Source organism: Tachyglossus aculeatus, chromosome 2, assembly GCF_015852505.1.
Source record: "Tachyglossus aculeatus isolate mTacAcu1 chromosome 2, mTacAcu1.pri, whole genome shotgun sequence".
Taxonomy (NCBI): Eukaryota; Metazoa; Chordata; class Mammalia; order Monotremata; family Tachyglossidae; genus Tachyglossus; species Tachyglossus aculeatus.
Window position 1 is genome coordinate 13836001 of NC_052067.1, and position 24565 is coordinate 13860565.

Consider the following 24565-nt stretch of genomic DNA (forward strand, 5'->3'; position numbering starts at 1 on the left):
CCATCATGATATTCATCTGGCATAGCAGTCTCAATTTTTTAAATCTGGCAATCCTCAGACCCTTAGGACCCTTTGGTGATGGTGTCACCAAACCTCTGCCATCTTCCAGTCACTGTCCAATTCCCAGATGTGTGGCAGGCAGAGTCCAACTGCCCACCTTATCCAAAAGCTACAGAGGTGAAATTAATCTTTTCACTTCAATGGTGCCAACCCTATGAGGGCAATAGCTGCCCTGGGCCCCTTAGACATGGAGCCCCTAAGTTTCCTTGGCATCTTTGGCTGCTTCCACTCCATCAGAGCACTGAGACCTGCCAGGAGATGGAGAGGTCCTCTTGCTGTCACTCATTTATATTGTCTGGAAGTGGTGGCTGTCAGACTGAGTGGCCTGCCAGAATAGTGAAGACCCTGAGTAAGGGTTTAACAAATACCATCATAATAACTGCTCTTTTTGCTCTAATGTACCAATGCTCTTTATGACATTTACTGTTGTCTTTGTTTTCTTATGTTTTGCTCCTTTAGCTGCTTCGATCTTCTCTTGTGTGCCTATGGTCAAATCCCCTCCATCTATGAGCCAGGGAACGAGCCTTTCCGCAGCACTCGGTGTAGAACTCTGTACACCCAAGGTGCTCAATAAATACTACAGGTTGAAGAAATACTAATCCTTAAAGAAACCAGGAGCAGTGACAGAAATGGAATATAGGAGAAAGCAAAATCATAAGCATGAATGATGAACAGCCAAAGTGCCATCATCGACATATTAATAGCTGAAGTGGAATCTCTGCCATCTGATCTGGAAGTGGGAGGTTGGCACAGCTTGCTGCAGACAGACACAGCAGAGTTTCTGCCACAGCGATTCCACTGACTGCCAAACTAAGATGGCCAGAAAGGAGAAAGAGAACAGCGGTAGCAAGAAGAGGGAAGAAGGGGAGGGGAATGACAAGATGAAGGAAAGGAGGTGAGGAATTTATAGAGAGGTGAGTATATGAAGAATTGGAATTGGAGAGGAACCAAAGAGACAGGGTAGGGGTCGGGGGGTTTGGGGGGGGGGGGGGGGGAAGGAGGAAGGCGTGTGAGTGATAGTGAGAGAGACAACTATGGAAACAAGAAAGTAAAAGTGGGGGGAGATTCAGGGAAATACGAAAGAGAAGGAGATAAAGGGAACCAATAAATGGTATTAACCCAGTGTTTACTATGTGCACAGCACTGTACTAAGTGGTTGGGAGTGTACAATACAAGTTGCAGAGAAGCAGCGTGGCTTAGTGGAAGGAGCACGGGCTTGGGAGTCAGAGGTCATGGGTTCTAATCCTGGCTCCGCTACTGATCAGCTGTGTGACTTTGGGCAATTTGCTTGACTTCTCTGTGCCTCAGTTACCTCATCTGTAAAATGGGGATTAAGACTGTGAGCCCCAACCCGATTGCCTAGTATCTCCCCCAGCGCTTAGAACAGTGCTCGGCACATAGTAAGCACTTAACAAATGTCATCATTAAGTTAGTAGATACCATTCCTGTCTTTAAGGAGCTTACAGTCTAGTTGAAAAGACAGATGTTAAAATAAATTAGAGAGAGAGAGGTGGCAGAGTATAAGGTTATGTAAAAGGTTATCTATATAAAACTCAATATGTCCAAGACTGAACTCCTTACCTTCCCTCCCAAACCCTGCCCTCTCTCTGACTTTCCCATCACCATAGATGGCACTACCATCTTTCCCGTCTCACAAGCCTGCAACCTTGGTGTCATCCTCGACTCCGCTCTCTTGTTCGCCCCACACATCCAATCCGTCACCAAAACCTGCCGGTCTCACCTCTACAACATCGCCAAGATCCGCCCTTTCCTCTCCATCCAAACCGCTACCTTGCTGGTTCAATCTCTCATCCTATCCCAACTGGATTACTGCATCAGCCTCCTCTCTGATCTCCCATCCTCCTGTCCCTCCCCACTTCAGTCTATACTTCACTCTGCTGCCCGGATTATCTTTGTACAGAAATGCTCTGGGCATGTTACTCCCCTCCTCAAAAATCTCCAGTGGCTGTCTGTCAACTTAGGAATCAAGCAAAAACTCCTCACTCTCGGCTTCAAGGCTATCACCTCGCCCCCTCCTACCTCACCCACACCCTCCACTCCTCTGCTGCTAACCTCCTCACTGTACCTTGTTCTCACCTGTCCTGCCGTTGACCCCCAGCCCACATCCTCCTCCCTCCACACATCCACCAAGCTAGCTCTCTTCCTCCCTTCAAAGCCCTACTGAGAACTCACCTCCTCCAGGAGGCCTTCCCAGGCTGAGCCCCCTTTTTCCTCTCCTCCTCCCCATACCCCCCGCCCTACCGCCTTCCCCTCCGCACAGTACTTGTATATATGTACAGATTTATTACTCAATTTATTTTACTTGTACATATTTACTATTCTATTTATTTTGTTAATTATGTGCATCTACCTTTACTTCTATTTATTCTGATGGCTTGACACCTGTCCACATGTTTTGCTTTGTTTTGTTGTCTGTCTCCCACTTCTAGACTGTGAGCCCGTTGTTGGGTAGGGACCATTTCTATATGTGGCCAACGTTTACTTCCCAAGCACTTAGTACAGTGCTCTGTACACAGTAAGAGCTCAATAAATATGATTGAATGAATGAATATGTACATGAACACTGTGGAACTGGGTGTGTATCACAGTGCTTACAGGATACAGGCCAGATATAGGCCATGCAGAAGGGAGGGAGAATCGAGAAGGGAAAGGAGAGGTTAGTCAGGGAAAGTGTCTTCGAGGAGATATGATTTTAGAGAGGCTTTGAAGATGAATGTGGTCTGTTGACTATGAAGGGGTTCCAGGCTGGAGGGCAGGGTGGGGGTGTAAACAAAGGGTCCTCAGCAAGACACAGTGAGTATGCTGGCCTTAGAGGAGTGAAGTGCTCAAAAATTCCATTGAATGAATGAATGAATGAAGTGTGCAGTCTGCACTGTAGTGGGAGATTAGCAAGTTTAGGTAGGAGGAGGAGAGCTGATTGAGAACAAAATATCATGAATATTTCACAGATTTAAAATAATTGGCCAAATTTTGATTTTACTCAGATGTCCTCTTCTTAAAAATGACCATGCAAGTGGAGTTTTATAGAAAGTTATAGTTATGGTCTACACACCTATGCTTATAAGGCAAGTTAATCAATTTATACCTAATTTAATACATTAGCAAAACAGCTTCAGGTCCATGAAGTACTACAACTTAGACAACTGTATAATTAGATTATACAAAAGGATGGAACACGCTCTTGTGTGAACCATGGAGTATGACTGTGTGTTCCAGTCACCAGAAAATACAGCGGCAAGAAAATGTTTTTAGTTTTTCACCGGTATTAATTCCAGGGCCCAAATCAATAAGAATGTACTTAAAAATATCAATTTTAAAACTTCAAGGAACTGAAATGCAATTTAACTGGCACTGAGTAGAGGGAGAAAGGTGACTTCAAAAACGAGTCTCACATATCAGAGTCCTTGAATTACTGTAATTGGTGCCATCCCTGTCAAATCATCATCGTCGGTATTTACTGATCACCAGTGCCCAGAGCACTATACTAGGAGCTTGGTAGCACTCCTTCCTACCATGAAGGAACTCACAATAAAATGGAAGAGAAAGTTCTATATAAGTTGTATGCATACAATAGGAACAAGATCAAAAACATAGCTAAGAGGTGAAAAAACAAACAAGAAATGATTAAATGAATTAACAATTGGAACAAATAAACATACCCTGAGTGAGGAGGGTGCTGAGAGATGACATGACAAGGGGATTGGGAAGGGGAGTGAGAGTAAACAGAGAATGGTTTCTGGAAGAAGAAGTTTTTTATAGGGACTTCGGAGGTGGGAAAGTTTGTGACCTGCTGGGTTTGAGGAGATAGGGAATTCTGCACAGGGGGAAGAACAATGACAGCAAGTATACTGAACATTACAAACTTCCGTTACCTCTACCCCACTTCCTCCAAATTTTATTCCAAGGGTAAGGTTGCAATTGCTTACATTTCCAGTTTCCACACAGAAAATCAATTGGTCTGAAATCAAAGTTCTTCATTTTCAAGACATGGAGGTGTTCACTTTTATTTGAACATTTATTGGGGTGTGTGTGTGTGTGTGTGTGTGTGTGCGTGCATATGTGAGTGTATGTGCATGCACACGTGCACTTGCCCGCACTTATATTTCCAAATTCTCCAACCCCTGTCAAGTCTCCACGGTGTCAGAACTAGAGCCTATCACAAAATGGGCTGGCAGCCTTTCTAGAATTGGGCAAAGACATGTGCGAGAAATTATTTAAGTCTCTGTGGTTTAAATGGCAGGGAGGGCAACCAGGCCGGGAGTGGGGACCCAGGACCCCAAATAAAGCAACTTTGTACCCTAATAAGTTATTGGGAAAATAACTTTCCAAAGTCATTTCTTCCATTTAAGTCAAAGTGGTAAAATTCATCCCAGGAAGTATTACTGAACAGAGCATTTCAGTGGAAGCATTCTTCTACAAAAATTTAAGCTCTATCCTGGTTATCTTGCATCCCACCTACATGTGGCCACTCCCTCGAAATCATACTTACTTTCCTCTGTTTCATTCACAGTTCCTCTATGCTGGAGCCAATTCTCCTTGAGACTGAATTGGTGGAAAAGGGCTTTATTCTGCAAGAAGTGGGGAAAAATCAGAACAATGAATGAATGTGTTCTTGCCCTTTGGAAGGCTACAGCAATTTGCAACATGTTCCAAGAAGAGCTGGCCAACTTTTTTTTTTTAATAGGAAATCCACCCATCCAATCTCAGACAAATGAATTGGGTGTTGCCTCAATTAACACAAGTGGAGGTGGAGATTCAGACCCACAGAGCATGCCTAGGCCAAACTCTGGGAGCGGTCAAGAGCCTCCTGTCAATCCCATCCATGAAGCCTGTTATAGGACACCCCCAGTTTATGGTCCCCTTAACTGTTCTAAAATGACCCCCCAGAAATACACTGTGGGGTGGAGGTGAGGGGAACTGGACTCTATTTTCTACTGAGACTCAAACTATCAAGCTTCTTGGCAGTTTCCTCCAATTTGACCTTCTGCTGTCTGCACTACCACTGGATTTTTAAGGAGAGCAGTCCACTTCTATAAAGCTTGAATGCTATTGGCCCAGTTTAGCAGGTACATGTTCTGCTTAGGTGTCTCTCACATACGTATTAAAATTCCTCCCCAACTAAAACTAAATGCCTTTCTTGATCTCGGAATTGAAATGCCTGCCTGGATTTGTTTGCTCATATTAACTCAGGTTCAAATCTGTAGAGCTCTGGTGAGGCCAGGAAAGTCCTCAGGGCTTCTAGAAACATTTGTACAACGTGTTTCTAAAACACAAAGGTCTGAGTCACCTTAGGTCAGCCCATTTGCTGAAATCAGAATTGCACTGTCAAGGGAGAAGAAAGGGAAGGAAAAATACTATTGCCTCCTTAAAGAGCTCTATAAGACTCAGAATGATTGCCACTTCACCTCAAAAGAAATGCCACCCACAGGAGAGGTGAGGTCACTAAACCCATTACCACTGTATGAACCAGATGTAGAAAGCACTACTTTACCTTTCTATGTGGTGAATATTCATCTACAGTGCTGAAATAAAATATACAAAGAGTCAGTCTTTCTTCAAAAAAGCTACATAACTAGAACAATGTTAGAGGACACATAATAATAATGATGGTATTTGTTAAGCGCTTACTAAGTGCAAAGCACTGTTCTAAGCGCTGGGGGGATAAAAGGTGATCAGGTTGTCCCATGAGGGGCTCACAGTTTTAATCCCCATTTTACAGGTGAGGTAACTGAGGCACAGAGAACTTAAGTCACTTGTCCAAAGTCACACAGCTGACAAGCAGCAGAGCCGGGATTAGAACCCATGACCTCTGACTCCCAAGCCCGGGCTCTTTCCACTGAGCCATGCTGCTTCTCTAGTGACCAAAGGCTTGGGTGTTGCCCATTTGCCCTTTCCCCCTTCACCTCCCCCATCCAAGAGGCACCACACTGATCTCTAAGCTCAAGAAAGTCACCTGCTTCTCAGTGGGAGACAGTCAGTCATGACCAGGTGTTTACTTCACACGACACTTATCTGAATTGCCTGCTGCCTTGATATGGCCATCTTGAATCCAACCAGAAACCCAACCCCAAACTTTCCATCACTGACTGTCTCATAAAAGCTAATACTCTGCATTTGCAAACTGATGACTTTATAAGCCACACTGCATGGGGTACACCCTTATCATGAAAAGTGAAAAGAAAAAAATCTGATTTCTACTGCTGTCCTCAGAGAAACTAAATTTTCCCCATTTAAAAAAAATGGTATTTGTGAATTACCAGAAACTTTATTATTAAGTACTAGGGAAGAAACAAGCTAATTAGGTTGGACACAGTTCATGTCCCATGTGGGGATCATAGTATTAATCCCCATTTTACAGACGAGGGAACTGAGGTACAGAGAAGTTAAGTGACTTGCTCAAGGTCACACAGCAGACAAGTGGCAGGCCTCAGGATTAGAATCCAAGTCCTCCTGACTCCTAGGCCCAGGCTTTCTCTGTTAGGCCACACTGCTTCTCTTAAAACTGATTGGTGAATTCCAAGCCAGATGAGATACTCAAGGACCAGGGCTCATATGATGTTCTGCATTCTTGTTTTTTCCACGTTTTCACTTTAAAAGTATATGTTTAATAACCCTAATGGGATTTTTAATTGAGTCACTGTGATTTAAAGCTTCAGAGGGTTTAATAATAATAATAATAATATTTGTTAAGCACTTACTATGTGCTTAGTAAGCACTGTTTGAAGTTCTGGGGTAGAACTAAGGTAATTGGGTTGTCCCATGTGGGGCTCATAGTCTTAATCCCCATTTTACAGATGAGGGAACTGAGGCACAGAGAAGTTAAGTGACTTGCCCAAAGTCACACAGCTGATAAGTGGCAGAGCCAAGATTAGAACCCACAACCTCTGACTCCCAAGCCCAGGCTCTTTCCACTAAGCCACACTGATTCTCTTAGCCTGGTCTCCCAAGGCATGAAGCACTTTTTAAAAAAAATTTTGACTAAGGTTTACTTTGGGCTATTGCAAAATGAAATCTCTTTTTTGAATATCCCAAAGTAACCCTTAGTCAAATATAAATCAAAATAGTCCAAAGCCAAATGCAGTTCAGCCTAGTGTAGCGAGGCCCCAGTTAGCTGGGTCTCTGGTTCAACCTGACCATTTTTCATTCATGTAACAGTAAATGGACTGTAGTTGGCTCAGTACCATTATAGGACGTTTCATGAGAATTCGGGCTGGGAACTGTTCCAAAGGCTCGGGGACATAACCTTTGGTCCACAACAAGCTGCTCTCCGGAACCTCATTGACCATTAAATATTTCCCTACATTCAAACTCATTTAGACTTCTCTCTCCAGATTACCTGCCTTTCATTTTTCCAGATCCTGCCCGGTCCCAAAAGGTCCAGTAAATGAGGTTGTACTGGGCAAACTTCCCAGAATCTACCATAATTTCTACCTTACACTAAAAATTACAAAATGTGGGAAAGCTCTTGAAGAGGTAACACAATGGATCTTTGGCCTGACTACAACAATTTTCTTGGCCACACAGTTTTCTGCCTCACAGATACTATTACAGAAATGGGGAAAGGAAATGGCAGCTTGACCGGCTCAATTTTCATTCATTTTGTGATGCGAAGAGTTTGTTCTGACAAAGTACTAAAGAAAATTAAGGATTCCAGTTGAATACTTTTCCCCTTTTCTTCAATCAGTAATATAAAGTGATGCATCATTGGACTTCTAATGGGTATATTTTGAACATGGCATAAAACTGACAATAAATACAGCAAAAGCCAAAACAAACTGGCGCTTACTGTCGACGATGCATTCCAAGAATCTTCTGAAATTCTTTCAGTTCCTTCTCGAGGATGGGATATTCATAGATGTCATCAAGCACATTCCTGTAAATGGTCTGAAAACACAAAAGGTACTCCTAAAATTTATGTAATTGTAATAAGGAAGCAGATCATTAAGATTTTTTTAAAGTGGTACTTGTAAAGCACTAAGTGCTAAGCACCGAGGTAGATACAAGGTAATCAAGTTAGACACCGTCCCCATCCCAAACAGGATGTCTAAACTGGGGGAAGGAGGATTTAGTCACAGTTTTGCAGTTGAGGTAACTGAGGCACAGAGAAGTTAAATGACTTGCCCAAGATCACACACAGAAGTCCTAATGCTTGGGGAAGCTGCCTAGAGGCTAGAGGAGCCCATAGAGAAGCAAGGGCACAAGAATGGAAATCTAAAGACCCTATGGGGAAGCACCGTTGCCTAGTGGAAAGAGCATGGGCTTGGGAGTCAGAGGATGTGGGTTCTAATTCCGGTTCTCCTACTTGTCTGCTGTGTCACCTTGGGCAAGTCACTTAACTTCTCTGTACCTCAGTTACCTCATCTGTAAAATGGCGATAAAGACTGTGAGCCCCATGTGGGACAGGGACTTTGTGCAACCTGATTACCTTGTACCTATCCCAGCACTTGTAACATAGTAAGTGCTTAACAAACACCACAATTATTATTATTATTATTATTATTGTTACTGGGGAGAAAGCTACACATATACAAGTGGAATTCCCTGAGGCGTGGCTTGCCCACAGAAAGGATCCTGGCCTGGGAGGTCTTCATTTGGAATCCATAAAATACCAACCCTCTCCAAAGGATTGTCTGGGCTTCAGAGCCACTACTATTGCTCAGTTCCAAACCCTATGTGTCATTATTGGTCACAATTTAATCTTGGGGCACAATCTCTGAATCCCAGGGAGTCTCTTGCAGTCAGGAGGGTTCCCAGTTTTGTTGTTCAGTAGTTACATGGTAAATGGTATTATTTATTATGCATTTACTACATGCTAAGCATCATGCTGGGGGTAAATACAGGAGAATGAGATCAGACAGATCCCAGAGTCTTAGGTTTCCTATGAACTCTCTTATCCCTCCCTGTGACCTCACAGAAGAGTCTTTCCCTGCTCCATCTGCAAAAGGGCTTGCCAGTTGCCAATGATGTGTGGACCCCATATCCTTTCGAATCCCTCCCAGCCCACAAAAAAGACAAACCTGAAAGTTAGGCACTTTTTTTAACCAAGGATCATTCTACAGAACTGACTCCTGAAATAGTAAAACTTCTTTTTAAACAAGCGTCCTGCTAAAAAGTTCTCAAAATCATGTGTCAGGCTAAAGATTACAAAGGTATTCCCCACGTAATCTGTGACATGATAAATAAGGGTGTCAGACTTACCCAACCAGGCCTGACCATTCTGTGTCTCAAAAGGACCCAGATCCTAATGATAATTTATCTTTGGACATTTTGATTATTACGATAAGCTCATGGCATATCAATATACTATACCACAGTTCTAATTATAAAAATGATTACTGGAAATTGCTTTACTTCATTTGCTCCACTGATACTAGCAAATTCTTATGGATTATAAGAAAATATCAAAATACCATTACGCGTAATTTAGTGAGTAGATTGCTTGCTTTTTATTGTTCAGTGGCTTTCTACTTATATAAGAACAACTCATCCTAAAAGTTATAATGAAGATTTTTGATGTTTCAAATCATTACACTGAATTTTGAATGACATTTCCATTGAAATGATATTAAAACTTATAAGCACACTTTAAAATACATTTTCAGTTTCAAAGAACATCATTATTGCAGTACCTTTAAAAACAGCTTTGAGTGTTCATCTTCATGTAACCAGTCTTTGTACAGAGCAGTCCACTGAGACACAAGATGCAGGACTTTACGTTTTCTACAAGGAACATCGACATTTTCTTCCTTCCCTTGGTACTTCTTAGCACAATAGGTGCAAGCGGTTAAAGAATGAAACCATGAGTTATGACTAAGGGAACATCTCTATATGTTGCCAATTTGTACTTCCCAAGTACTAGTACAGTGCTCTGCACACAGTAGGCACTCAACAAATATGATTGAATGAATGAATGAATGACTATTTAAACAAAGATGAGAAAGCTTCTTTGTGGTTTCAATCAGTCAATGATATCGAGCACTTACTGTGTGCAGAACACCATACTAAGCACTTGGGAAAGTGCAGTACAACAAAGTTGGTAGACACATTCCCTGCCCAAAAGGAGTTCCTAAGGTGTCTAGAATTCACGTTACTGCCTCTTTCAATTGTCAAATGTTTTAGAAGTCGATAATGAGTCTGCCCCAAAGAGACCATCAAAACTATTTTTAGAGTACCACTTACTTTCAGTTGCAAATTCACTGCCTACACTGAACAAGGAATATCCATATGAAGCTTTTCTTGAATATTCCGGTAAAGACATTAATTCCTATTTTTTGGTATCTCTATAACGTAGTAAAACTAAGGCACATTTACAAACTTCCTGTTACACCTTTATTTTTCTTACCTCAAATGTCCTCAAAACTGTCATGCACTTAGTACAGTGCTCTGCACACAGTAAGTGCTCAATAAATATGATTGAACTGAATGAATGTAATTTAAGGAGGAAAAATCCAGAAGTTTGTGTGCATGGCAGTAGCACATTCTCCTACAAAAAAAAATTTGAGTGAATCCTCTAGTGAACACACCACCTAGAAGCAGAAGTGGAATACATCATTTATCACTCTAAAGTGATTATCACAGTATGACGTACTGAAACACCAGCACCACATGGAATATTTTCGAGTACATTTCAGGACAAACAAGGGTGTTCAGGAATTGGGCAAATCACTTCTCTGGACCTCAGTTCCCTCATCTGTAGAATGGAGAGTGAGACTGTGAGCCCTATGTGGGACAGGGATTGTGTCCTAGCCGATTATCTCGAATCTCCCCACTGCTGTAATACAGTGCCTGGCACATAGTAAGTGCTCAACAAATACCACTATTATTATACTGGAGGATAGTTTTAATCAACTGCTCAGCAGCACCTATGAACCATATTCAAAATCAAATGGCTGGACAAGATTACCAATGATAATGTGCTGTCAGTCAGTCAATCATATTGACTGAGCACTTACTGTGTGCAGAGCACTCCACCAGGTGCTTGGGAGAGTACAATTCAACAGAGCTCACAGACACATTCCCTGGGATACAGTTGGCTCACCAGCACTGAGGCAATGCTCCCAACAACACAGTTTTGCTGAGCAGATCATGTGAGGAGTAGAGGTAACAGCAGGCTATCCAAGGAACCATTGTTGGATGAGCATGAAGGGGGAATATGCAAGTTGGGAGGGTAGAATGAATGACAAATACAGTGAAGCACATTATGAAACAATCATCAATGGTATTTATTAAGTGCTTAATGTGTGCAGAACACGAACTAAGCACTTGGGAGAGTCCAATAAAACAGAATTGGCAGATATGCTCCCTGGGCTGCTGGGAAAGCTGGGAAAACACTGTAGCAGTGTCCACCGGCCTGATGGACAGCAACTGTGGGAGGGATTGCTTTCTTCCAGCAAAGGCTTCTTGTACATTAAAAAATTGAGAGGAATCTCAAAAATGCATCTGTGTAGCAAGGAATTATCTTTATGTGCATACAGTATGGAAGAGAGTGTTGGTAACATCCCAGTTTTCTGTCCTCACTCAGATTCCTCGATAAGACTTCCATTGATAGTGTCATGTTTGAAATTGAAGGGCAGATTTTATTTTATATATAGGTACACACACACACACAGAGCATCAGATAAATTAGAGAAATTGCATTAGCTCTGCTGGATAGAAGTGTTGAAGGCTGGGTTTTGTAATACTATTTGACAGTTTTTGAAAATAATATTATAGGCCACATGACAACTTCTACAAAGCTAAATTTGCACTGAAATTGCCTTTCAGGGGCTTCAGATGCACTGGGATTGTATGCTCCTAAAGAGGAGGGTGATGTATTTCATCACTACAACAGTGACTAGCATAGCCACATTTTCAGATAGGCATACATTTTTTGATGGTAATGATGGCAATCAAAACTCTTTGAATATTATAAAGCTTTCAGAGAGAATATAACACTAAGAGATTTATTTACTGATCATGAGCCCAACAGGAATCACTGAAAACCAGAAACAGTAATTCCCAGATTTATGTTTTAAGTCCTATAACCTATGTAAAATATCTCTTTCATGGGAACTATGGGAAACCTTGTATCACTAAGGTGTAGAACAAAGTTTATGCAATCTCCCAACATTGTTTTGTTCAGTTTTTGGCATCCTTAGCATCTTCATGAAAGAGAAAATTAGACCATCTTTACACACACCGAGAAAAAAATAAAATTTGCAGTGCTGTAGTTGTGGAAATTTGTATTTGGGGCTGACAAGATTTACTAGACAAAAAGCAAAAATAGTAAGTGACAATAGGCAGTTTACCTTGGTTCAAGTTTGCTTTTAGGCCAGATTATAAGGCCTTACAAAACTGTAGCCTCATCTGGATCACAAGATTTTTTTAAAGGTCAAAGTCTAAGTTCTGATTTATGTTTTCAGAAGTATGTATAATGCTCCCCCAACAGCAGCATTTCAATTCATTCATTCAATTTACTCAATTGTATTTACTGAATGCTTACTGTTTGCAAATTACCATACTATGCACTTAGGCTTCGGAAAAGATTGCAAGTTAACAGAACGTGGGTATACTTTAGCCAGGGAGTTTAAAATATAAACGTAATGAGACCTGTATAAGTGGTGTCCATTTTACCCAAGTTTTTGTGTAAAACCTGAAAACCTATCTATTTTGTGACTGGATAGAAGGGAATCATCTTTTGTATAGTAACATTAAATAGGAATAAATTTGGACAACCCATTTGGGGATTTTAATTAAGTTTCTTTGGCATTTATTCTTGGCAACAATATTTCTATGCTGCATCTGCTTTGCTTAACAGACATCATGATAATGCTTCCTTAACTGGCCATTAACTTCGCAATCACATTCATCATTTTAACACCAAAGACAATGACTATGAGCTGAAAGAATGAACAGATTCTCTTTTTCCAAGTGTAAACTCTTCCACCCTGGAAAGTACACTTAACCACTTGAGTCTCAGTTGCTCTAAGAACTATTTAGCTACCACATTTCAAAACATGAATGGATCCTTGTTGTAAAGATATACAACATAAATTTTATAACTTACCTTCCCTGGGTAATATGGAGAAAGCCATTAATACTTCCCATACCTATTTCAGCCTATCTCATTTTACCTCTGTTATGACTGCATTAATATTTAACATGCCCTTGCACTGCAATGTACTGGAGGAAAATTAAGAAAGGCAATTGGTTCCTAATATAAGTCATCTATTTGAAAAGATGACACTACTGTCTGCATATAATGAAGGATATTGTCTCAAAAGCGCCTGGCACAAGTCATCCGTAGTCATGAAGACGGTGTATGTGAGAAGGAAGTCATCAAGGAGGGTTTCTGTAGAGAAAAAAAAAAGCTTAAGGTCAAATAGAAAGGTTTATACTTATGCTGCTGTCCCAATAGCTCTTGTCAAGAACATGATAAACTAGAAAGAGATTTTAAGTCAAAGAACGCTATTATTTATAAAGAAAACATGCTTAGAATCACCCTTGCTCTTACCCTAACCCTCAAGCAATGAAGTGTTTTTGTAATAAGGATACCCTAGAAATCCAAATATGTGGGAGAAGAGACATTATAAAACAGAATATATATATCATTTAGAAATGCAGCTTGAGATATGATCTTGAGTCCTAGAGAAAATTATAATTTGAAATGCTCCATCGTTATACTAAATTTGAGCAAATTGATCAGTGGTGTTTATTGAGTGCTTAACTGGGTGCAGCGCACTGTACTATGTCCTTGGGAGAGTACAAGAGCTAGTATATGTAATTCCTGCCCTCAAGGAGCTTACAATCTAGCAGGTGACAAACACTGAAATAAGTGACAGGAATGAGGGTAGGAACAGAATAAAAAAGATACTTACACGAGTATTGTGGGGGTAGGGTGGGGTGTCAAAGATTGTACTTGGGGAATGAGGAAAGTTGAAGGCATTAGCAGGGGAGGTCCATTTGGTAAAAGACAAAACAATTTTCAAGCTTGAGGAACTTCCCTTTCATTTTCCCAAATTTTACTGCTCCAAGTTAGCAGCATAGCCCAACTGCTATTTGAGAAGGAATAACTCAGTCTCATATATGAAAGGATCTGTAATCCTATCACTAATTTGTTAATTGGGCTTTCTACACACAAACATACACACATAATAGTGCCCAATAGCTGGCATAGTGCTGATGGAAATTTTAATAAGACCTGAGGATCAGGGGAGAAATACAGTCAATTCCACCTCAAACTTTTCCTTGCCCTGAACCCCAATCTACAGTGTAACAACCAGGACAAATTTATACATGGCCATCAAAAGGTTGTTTTGCCAAATAATAGACCACCTTGGCTCTGAACGTTTTAGCTTCAGTTGGACTTTGAGGTGTCATTTATGCCATGCTCTGCTGTGAGCATCCTGAAGGACAAGAAGTCTTTCCTAGTCTGTTTTCTATAATGTACTTTATAATAATAATAATAATTCAATACATTTGTTGTATTGTACTTTCCCATACGCTTAGTACAGTGCTCGGCACACAGTAAGTGCTCAGTAAGTATGACTGAATGAACAAATGAATTCACATCACTAAAATAGTGTACTGCCCAGGCATCCAGCTCTCTGGATCCCTGGTTCAAATTAATATATAGGTAACCTTGATCAGGTGGGTCTCAATCAGTTCCTAGCTCTGTTCTGGCTCCACAATCATTATGTGCAGGGAATATGTCTGTTTATTGTTATATGGTACTCTCCCAAATGCTTTGAACCCAGTAAGTGCTCGATAAATACGACTGAATGAATAAATGAATGAATAATGTTATGCCAGTCTTCTTATGGGTTTATTTCCACAGCACAGGTACAAGTACCTAGATGTTCCTTACGCTGTGAGTCCCTTGTGGGACCAAAACTGTGTCTGACCTGATTACTTCCTTGGCTCTTAAATGCCACAACTATTATTATTGCCCTGGATCCTGGTCCCAAGAACACTTAATAATGTTTATATTTGGAAAACTTTTCTGGAAATTGGATGTATGGTTAAGAAAACAAATAAAACAAAAAAACACTTTCCAGTTCCTTAACCATCTTTATTCATATCTTCATAGAATATAATCAATAGAACAGAAACTGTAACATGAACTTTCTCTATTTTGTTAATTCCAGAAAAATGATCCAGGTAGCAGAATGAAGTATGAACCAGAAGAATGAGAGTGCATATCTTTATAGTCTACTATTTCCTCCTATCTGTAATTTATTTTAGTGTCTGCATCTCCTGCTATATTGAAAACTCCTTGAGGGGAACAATCCTGCGGACTAATTCCATTGTTTTCTCCCAAGTGCTTCGTACAGTTCTCAGCACACAGTGAGCACTCAAATATCAATAAATTAATCATATTTACTGAGAGCTTACTGTACTAAGTGCTTGGGAGAGTATAACGTAACAGAGTTGGTAGACAAGTTCCCTGCCCACAATGAGGCCACCAATGATTGATTATCTGCTTCTTGGGGAAAACAATACTTGCTTCCCTTAACTAATAGGGATATTGTGAGGATAAAATAGTAGGTGTTCAATTGGGTGGGACATCATTAACCAACAATTAGCCAAACCACGCTGCTTCTCTAATGAATGTGTTGATAAAGTGGTATTGATATGAAGACAGTGTTAATAAAGCGATCTGTACATGACGTGTAAATTTCATTATATTCTACCAAAAATGTTTGTGCTCTCCAAGCAGCCTCCCCTAACCAAATGAAAATAATAAACTGAAAATACGGGCATTTTTCTACATATATGAGTAATGTTGAAAATATTTTAGAATATGAATTAGTAGTTTATTAGTAATTTGCTGTAGTTCTAAATGGGAAACAATCTGTTGCATTTAAACATTTCTATTTTTCATAAGGCATAGATTTTTGCAAATGCGTAAAAAAGTGAATAAAACAGTTATTTATCCCCAGTTGGCAATTAGGGATATATTTAAGGCACAATGGTCTTAAGAGTGAGTCCCGGAAGACCATTTGTAAGCAACAATGAGTATAAAGGGCTAGAAAGCTCTATTTCTCCTCAATTAAATACTACAATTCTCTATTACTTAGGGCATTTAGTTATGGCTTTTAAACATTTCAGGGGAAACAGAACCTTTGTTCTTGAAAAACATCTTTCAACTAAACAAATTCACAGATATTCACCAGACTAAACTGAGGATTTAGTCTTTTGTCTTTTAGAAAATACAATTATTAATTTGAATGGTCACCTTTACGAACACTCCCTTTGGAAATGGTATTTTTGGAATTAATTCAAATTCAATACCAAATTACCAATCACATTAGCTTGTTATTCATTAAATACCCCAATTGTGACCCTTAATAAAACACTCCCCATAAAAAACCCAAAATACCACTGCTAAGCATACATAGAAAATTGTTTCCACAGTGGCTAAATAATTACAGCCACCAGGAACAAACACTCCTTGCAATTTGTAAACAACACAAAGTTCAGCATGGAATCTAGAGGTGAAAGGCAATTAAATATTGTGCACCTTGGGATAAAACTGGACGCCCAAAGAAAAAAGGTTATGAATTATCTCAGTGATCTGAAAACATCATCTTCAGCATCATCTAGAATTAGGTCCAAAACTTCCATATTTTATTTTTTAAAATATCAGAGAATTGCTAACTATCCAAGTTGGAATTACAATTCATTATTTTAATTGGATGATTTTGTTAAAATGCAGCTTTTCAGTTTAAGTGAAGATAAAAAGGATCACTTCGACATTAGAGATAGTTGTAAAACCTACCCAAAAATTGAAGTCAGGAGCACAGAAGAGTTTCAGTCAAATGTGAAGGTCACACATTAAGAGACCTGCCAAATATATGACTAAAAATCCTAAGAAATTCCATTTGTATTATCCTCTGGTAGGATAAAATGAGGATAAGAAAATTTGATAAATGGGAAGCTATTGAGGGACAGGCCCGGGAAGGATCCGTTATTTTCCAAACCTCAAAGGTCTACAGTCTACATGTGCCACAATAATGAAGCTACTCATCTGTTAAAATGCATTACCAAGAAAGCAAATGAAAAGAGCAGGACAAGATCACTTCCTAGAACAGTCATTTCATCTAAGGAGAGTAATGTAGAGCTTAAAATCTCTACTCTCTACTGAATCCCCTGAAGAACTCTTCCAGTTAAATTTCAACTACAGATGCACAGTACGTTAAAACAGTTCTGAAAGTTTAACATAATCTTTAGCTCAGGGAGATGAAAAAAAGACGTGTCAGTGTCTTATTATTAATTGCAGACTTCTGATGCACTGAAATGTAACAACTTTGCATTAGGTTTTGCAATGAATAAATGTGCAAATTAATTTCAGCATGAATGAACCTTTTCATACAATGTAGATTTTTAAAAGACATCAATACAAATATAACTCCATTACAATCTATGTTAATCTTTCATAGCACAACACTCATTTTTATTTTAAATGACTAATTATCTTGCATCCTAATATACACCACAGTTTTCGCTTTCCCTTTTCTGGGTCCAAATCTCTTTGTAGCTCTGCAATTTAGCCAACACTTTCTTTGTTCAATCCTTCTGCACCTAATAGTATGAGATCTGTTCTAAATGTTCAGATTTAGATGACTTTCAAGAATTCTCTCTTTAAAAGCAGTTCCCCATTATGTAAAAGGGAAAATGTATTTTCTTATGAGTGAATTGTGCATTCATTAATTAGTTCTATTTGCTGTTTCCCACATCTCTACCCCAATCTCACTTTTAATTTGGAGTGGTTTGAGTATCATCACATCAAAGTATTTATTGAGTGCTTGCTATGTGCAGAGCACTGTAGTAAGCTCTTGGGAGAGTACAGCACCGAAGTGCTAGTGGATACGTTTCCTGTCCAAACCACCTTAGAGTCTAGAGGGGGAGACAGATATCAACATACATAAATAAATTATGGGTAGGTATATACCGTGCTTTGGGATTGAGGGTGGGAGAAATATCAGGGGCTTCAAGAGCATAGATTCAAGTGCATAGGTGATTAAGAAGAGAGAGGGAGTAGGAGAAAAGAGGGCTTAATTGGGGAAGTCCTCCTGGAGGAGATGTGATTTTAATAAGGCTTTGAAGGTGGGAAGAGTGGTGGCCTGTCAGTTGTATTTATTGAGTGCTTTCTGTGTGCAGAGCACTGTATTAAGCACTTGGAAGAGTACAATAACAGACACATTCCCTGCCCACAAAGAGTTTACAGTCTAGGGGTGGGGAGGAGGACAGACATTAATATAAATAAATGAATTAGAAATACGTACTTAAGTGTTGTTGTATATGAACGTGAGGGAGTTCCAGGCCAGACGGCAGACATGCACAACATGTTGGTGGTGAGATAGACAAGATTGAGGCACAGTGAGTAAATTGGTGTTACAGGAGCTAAGTACGTGGACTGGGTTGTTGGAGGAAATCAGCAAGGTAAGGCTGGAGGAGGTGAGAAGATTGAGTTCTTTTAAGCTGATGATAAGGGGATTCTGTTCAATGAGGCAGCAGATGGGTAACCACTGGAGGTACTTGAGGAATGGGGATATGGACTGATTTTTTTTTGGAAAATGATCCAGCAGCAGAGAGAAGTATGGACTGGGGTGGGGAGAGACAGGAGGTTGGGATGTCAGTGAGGAGGGTGATGCCATAGTCTAGGTGGGACATTTTAAGTGCTTGGAGCAGCATTGTAGCAGTTTAGATGAAGAGGGATATTCAGATTTTAGCAATGCTGTGAACCAACAGGATTTGGTGACAGATCGAATATGTAGGTTGAATGAGAGACAAGGGTAATACCAAGGATAAGGGTTTGTGAGATGGGGAAGAGTGGTATTGTCTACAATAATGGGAAAAACATTCCAGCACTTTCATATCATCTAAACTCATGCCCTCTAGACTGCAAGCTTGTCGTCGGCAGGGAATGTGTCTGCCAACTCTGCTATATTGTACTCACCCAAGCGCTTAGTACAGTGGTCTGCAAACAGTAAGCACTAAATAAATATGATTAATTGATACACTCCTAAGTACTCAAAAATCTGTAACACTTACATACATATCTTAAATGCTCTATTACATCACCCTAACTGTAATGAATTTTGGTTTCTGTCTCCCTGATAGATTGTACACGCTTTGAACACAGGAATCCTCCGAACAATGGTGATTAATAAAAGTTACTGATTAATTGATAGTGGGAAATGGAAAGCAGCTCAATTATCATTGCACAGCCCAACTGGTTTCACTGCTGGAGAAACATTTTGTTTAGATAGTTTTAGTATGACAAATGTATTAGAAGAGCTATAAAAATTACTTTGAAGGGTCAAATTTGGTGGTGACTACTTACATTATAAGATTTAATGCCTGACTAAAGATTTACTCATTCCCAATATAAAAGCAGAATGCCAGGAAGCTGTATTGACTGGTATTACCTAACTGTGCGTTTAAGATAAAAATCTTAAACCCATACAAACATGACAATTCCATGCTTACATGAAATACAAAAGCAAAAATGCTTTGACCATTAAATCCTTAGGGTAGCATGAGGTCAGTAGTTATTTGCATTAATTAGAACTTGAATAAATTCAAAGGGCAAAATGAAATGTTCATTCAGCAAAATCATCAAAAACAGTTGGCATTATCAGTTTTATTATATTGAATATTACTGTCTTCTTTCAGTGTTTCCTATCGTGAATAATTACCCAAGTGATTTGGAGAGACAAGATGTTGCATTCACAAAATCATGGAATCGCAGAACTCTAAAGCTAGAAAACACCTTGAGAAGCCAATTGGCCTGGGTTACAGAACTTGTTGATTTTTTTTTTTAAAGATATCCTCAGGAACAGTATCTCCACATCATCCTTCTGCTCCTATGTTCATTCCCCCTGAACATCAAACCCTTCCTCATACCCAATCAAAATTCTCCATTGAAATCTATATTTGGTCCTTTGAGTAAGTGCAGAACAATTCATGGACAGCGTCCGCACAAAAATCCTTTGTACATTTGAAGGCAGAAATTAAGTCATTCCGTGTATTTGTCTTCCCCACACTAAATCACCCAAATTTACTTCACCTTCTCTAAGAACCTTTTTGAATTACCTGGATCAACTTTGGTCATTCCACATTCTTTTTAAAAAGCAGTTACTATTATTTTTACTACTAATAATATTGATTAAGCACTAACTATATGCCAAACGCTGTACTAAGTGCTGAGGTAAACACAAGATAATCAGATCAGACACAATTTCTGTACCCCATGGTGCTCACAGTCTAAGAGGAAGGGAGAACAGGTATGTAATCCCCATTTTACAGATGAGGAAATCAGGTACAGAGAAGTTCAATGACTTGCCAAGGGTCACACAGCTGGCAACTGATGGAACCAGAATTAGAACCCAGATCCTTTGACTACCAAGCCTGTGCTCTTTCCACTAGACTATGCTGCTTCTCAAAACTGGACTCAATGCTTAAATCTTATTTCTATTACCCTTCAATAAAAGGCATTTACTGAATATTGAGTGCAGAGCACTTGATAAGCACTTGAGAAAGTAATAATAATAATAATGATGGTACTTGTTAAGCGCTTACTATGTGCCAAGCACTGTTCTAAGCGCTGGGGTAGATACAAGGTTATCAGGTTGTCCCACAAGGGGGGGTGTGTGTGTCACAGTCTTAATCCCAATTTTACAGATAAGGAAACTGAGGCACAGAGAAGTTAAGTAACTTGCCCAAAGTCACACAGCTGACAAGTGGTGGAGGCGGGATTAGAACCCACAACTTCTGACACCCAAGTCCGTGTTCTTTCTGCTAAGCCAAAAGCCACACTGCTTCTATAATACAACAGAGTTGGCTGACACGTTCACTGCACACGTGTGGGTTTTTTAATAATAGTGCAATATTGCTGACCCATAGTACTTTGTGACCAAATAAACCTTTAGGTCTTTTTTGACCACATTTATGCCTGACAATTGTTTCCATACTAGATATTGATGTTGACACAAGAGATGTTTGCCAGGACTGCTGGATGATGATTTCTCATTGAGGAGAAAAAGGAGTTTTTGATGTTAGGGCATCTAAGAGAAATGTAACCGTGTTATGTGAATAGAAATGATTTCCTGGCTTTTTTGGGGGGTGTGCACAACCAAAGTTGTGATCACAGAAAGGCAGAAGCATAGTGTAGTTTAGCAACAAAGAAAAGCTATTTGCTAGCAATCGAAAGTCAGTGCATATTTTCTTGTCAACATTTGTAATGTAAAACCTACTAGGTTCTGAGCCTTAAGCATGTTTATTTTTAAGTTCCTTGCTGAGTCCATGTTAAGGCTTGTATTGCTTGCACAATCCAACAGGAATTGCCCAGCGAGATTTCTGTTGTTCTGTATGCAACAGAGCAATCCCTATGTGCCTTTTTGTTAATTTTTGTAGTACATTCAGGAAAAGCTGGGATTTCAGCCTTCTCCAATGGATAAAATGATATACTAGTGAAGCATAAAGATTATTTGAACATTCTTCATTCATTCATTCAATCATATTTATTGAGCACTTACTGTGTGCAGAGCACTGTACTAAGCTGTTGGGAAGTACAAGTCGGCAACATATATAGACACAGTCCCTACTCAATAACGGGCTCACAGTCTAGAAGGGGGAGACAGACAACAAAACATGTAGACAGTTGTCAAAATCATCAGAACACAGAGCAACAGAATCATATCCTTCCCTTTATATTTGGTGGTAAAAGATATGCACACAGTAAGAGCTCAATAAATACAATTGAATGAATGAATGTTGGGTAGGGACCGCCTCTATATGTTGCCAACTTGTACTTTCCAAGCGCTTAGTACAGTGCTCTGCACACAGTTAAGCGCTCAATAAATACGAATGAATGAATGAATAATTTAGTGGGTTTTTTGGCATTTGCTAAGCTCTGTGTGCCAGGCACTGCACTAAGCACTGGGGTAGATACAAGATAATCAGGTTGGACACAGCCCATGTCCCACATAGAGTTCACAATCATCATCCCCATTTTACAGATTAGGTAGCTGAGGCCCTGAGAAGTGACTTGCCCAAGGTCATACAGGAGACAAGTGGCAGAGCCAGGATTAGCACCTCGTTTCTCTGATTCCCAGTCCATACTCTTTTCCTCTTTCCACTAGGTCATGCTGCTTCTCATGTTAAAGTACAGTGGCCAGAACTGCCCAGATATCTAGCTAATGGGAATACAAAATAGAAGAACTTGCCCTGTACTTCTGGATAGAATACTACACCTGGAAGCTTCAGAAATGGCCATCAAGTGTACAACTTTTATATACCTTGACATAGCGCAAGGAAAGAACCACTGCATGAATTCCTTGAACATACTGCTCTGTACTTATCCCTTTAGTCTAGCATACACCTGCATAAATAAGGATACTGAACAAGCACAAATGCCGCTGCACAAGTTATTGCTGCCTCTGGGCAGTAGAAATTCGCACACACCTTCTTTTTCTCAAATTGCTCTTAACTTCTGGCCATAAATTAGGTTTTTGAATTGTATAAGGACCCAATAACTGTGCAGGGACCTCCCTTTCCTTTTGACTTAACAAGGTGTGAAAATTATATATGAAAATTACACATACCCGGTGAATTAAGAAGTGCAGTAGTCCCAAATTCCAAACTGCCTCTGGAAAAATGGATTTACTTTTGCATTACAAGATGTTTGATTATTTTCCCCACCTTTTTTCCACCTTCAAAAATTGCCCAGATAATAGCTAAGCCACTATTTCACATGCCTAGACGTATATAATGGTATACGGGTTGCTGTCACAAAGCCATTACTCAGGCTGACGATTGGCTGGCTTGGAGCCCATTTTAGCTGCTGAGAAAGTGGCCCCGGAGCCTGCCAGCACCTGCATCCTTCTGATCACCAGGCTCTTCAGCTGCTGTGAACAGTTCTTCCTCCAAAAGGAAGACAATGCTTTACCCGTGAGGGGCTACAGGATCAAGGGAAAAAGAAAGAGAGAGAAAGGGAGAGAAGAGGAAGGAAGAGAGACGGAAACGAGAAAGCACATGCTTGAGAGAAACTGAAAAAGGAATGAAACAAGGGAAAGAACAAGAACAGAAAAGGCCCAAAGGAGAGTTGTTACTTGCAGGAAAGGGCAAGGCCTTTTAAGGGTGTGGGGATGTATCTTGAGGTAATGAAAAGAACAGAGGGTCAAATGATGGCAGAAACAGAGACGAACATTGACTAACAAAGGAAAAGACGAAAGAGAAGGGAAAATGAGGAAAGAGCCAAGAGAGATTAAGAGGAGCAAAAATAGTGGGAATATAAGTTGGGGGGGGGGGAGCACAAACAAGTAGAGACAGTGTCAGAGACGATGGAAAGACAGATTAAGGGGTAAAGGGAAGTGGGGGAGAAAAGAATGGATGGGAGGGCTCGTGGGGAGAGGCATGAAGATTTATAATGTCTAATGGGCCACACTTCATTATTTCTGGTACTGCGTGAGGTTTGGGGGGGGAAATAATATACAAATAATAAATTCATAAAACTCCAAAAGTACATGATATGACAAGAAGTTACTATATCCTATGATATGATATGGCCACATATGACAATAAAGTCTTTGGTTCCTCTTCTATAACCAGGGTTTCATTCATTACGAGAAGCAGCACGGCGCAGTGGATAGAGCAAGGGCTTGGAAGTCAGAAGATCATGGGTTCTAATTCAGGCTCCACCACTTGTCTGCTGTGTGGCCTTGGGCAAGTCACTTCACTTTTCTGTACCTCAGTTACCTCATCTGTAAAATGGGGATTGACACTGTGAGCCCCAGTTGAGACAGGGTCTGTGTCCAATACGATTTGCTTGTATCCACCCCAGCGCTTAGTACAGTCATGACTCAGTGGAAAGAGCATGCACTACAGAGTCAGAGGTCATAGCTTCTAATCCCGGCTCTGCCACTTGTCAGCTGTGTGACTTCGGGCAAGTCACTTAACTTTTCTGTGCCTCAGTTACCTCATCTAGAAAATGGGGATTAAGACTGTGAACCCCACATGGGGCAACCTGATCACCTTGTATCCCCCCAGCACTTAGAACAGTGCTTTGAACGTAGTAAGCGCTTAACACAATACCATCATTATTATTACAGTGCCTGGCACATAGTAAGTGCTTAACGCATACCACAATTATTATTATTATTATCATTCATAATCATTAAATTAAGGTTTCGTATGGATTTAATTCCAGGGAAGACTTAAAGTGACAAAATTCAATATTATTTTTATTTGTCCTTCAAGCATAGAAAAGCTGCTTCCACATAAGGCAACATCATGACAATATGTGTATGCTTTGGAAAAATGATGACTTCGGCAAACTATCACTTCAGCAGATTTCAAAACGTTCACTTTTTGATCTAAAAAAAATCCCAAAACAATACAGAATAAGGCTACAGGAAGCCATCTCAAAATTCTTTTTGTCTCAGAGCTTTAAGCAAGATAGATTTTTGAATGTTCCATAAAATTTAAAAAGTAATTATAT

At 40.0% G+C, this 24565-nt stretch overlaps 1 protein-coding gene across 2 annotated transcripts in view; it reads right to left on the bottom strand.

The window, feature by feature from the left end:
- Nucleotides 1-24565, bottom strand: part of RAPGEF5 (Rap guanine nucleotide exchange factor 5) — a 194368-nt gene that overhangs the window by 39378 nt on the left and 130425 nt on the right. For both annotated transcript variants that reach the window (XM_038767565.1, XM_038767573.1), the window contains 5 exons: nucleotides 13333-13411; nucleotides 9711-9855; nucleotides 7868-7965; nucleotides 5573-5603; nucleotides 4571-4649 (listed from right to left, as the gene is read on the bottom strand). In XM_038767565.1, coding sequence (XP_038623493.1) covers nucleotides 4571-4649; nucleotides 5573-5603; nucleotides 7868-7965; nucleotides 9711-9855; nucleotides 13333-13411 — 432 coding nt within the window. The remainder of the gene's footprint in view (nucleotides 1-4570; nucleotides 4650-5572; nucleotides 5604-7867; nucleotides 7966-9710; nucleotides 9856-13332; nucleotides 13412-24565) is intronic.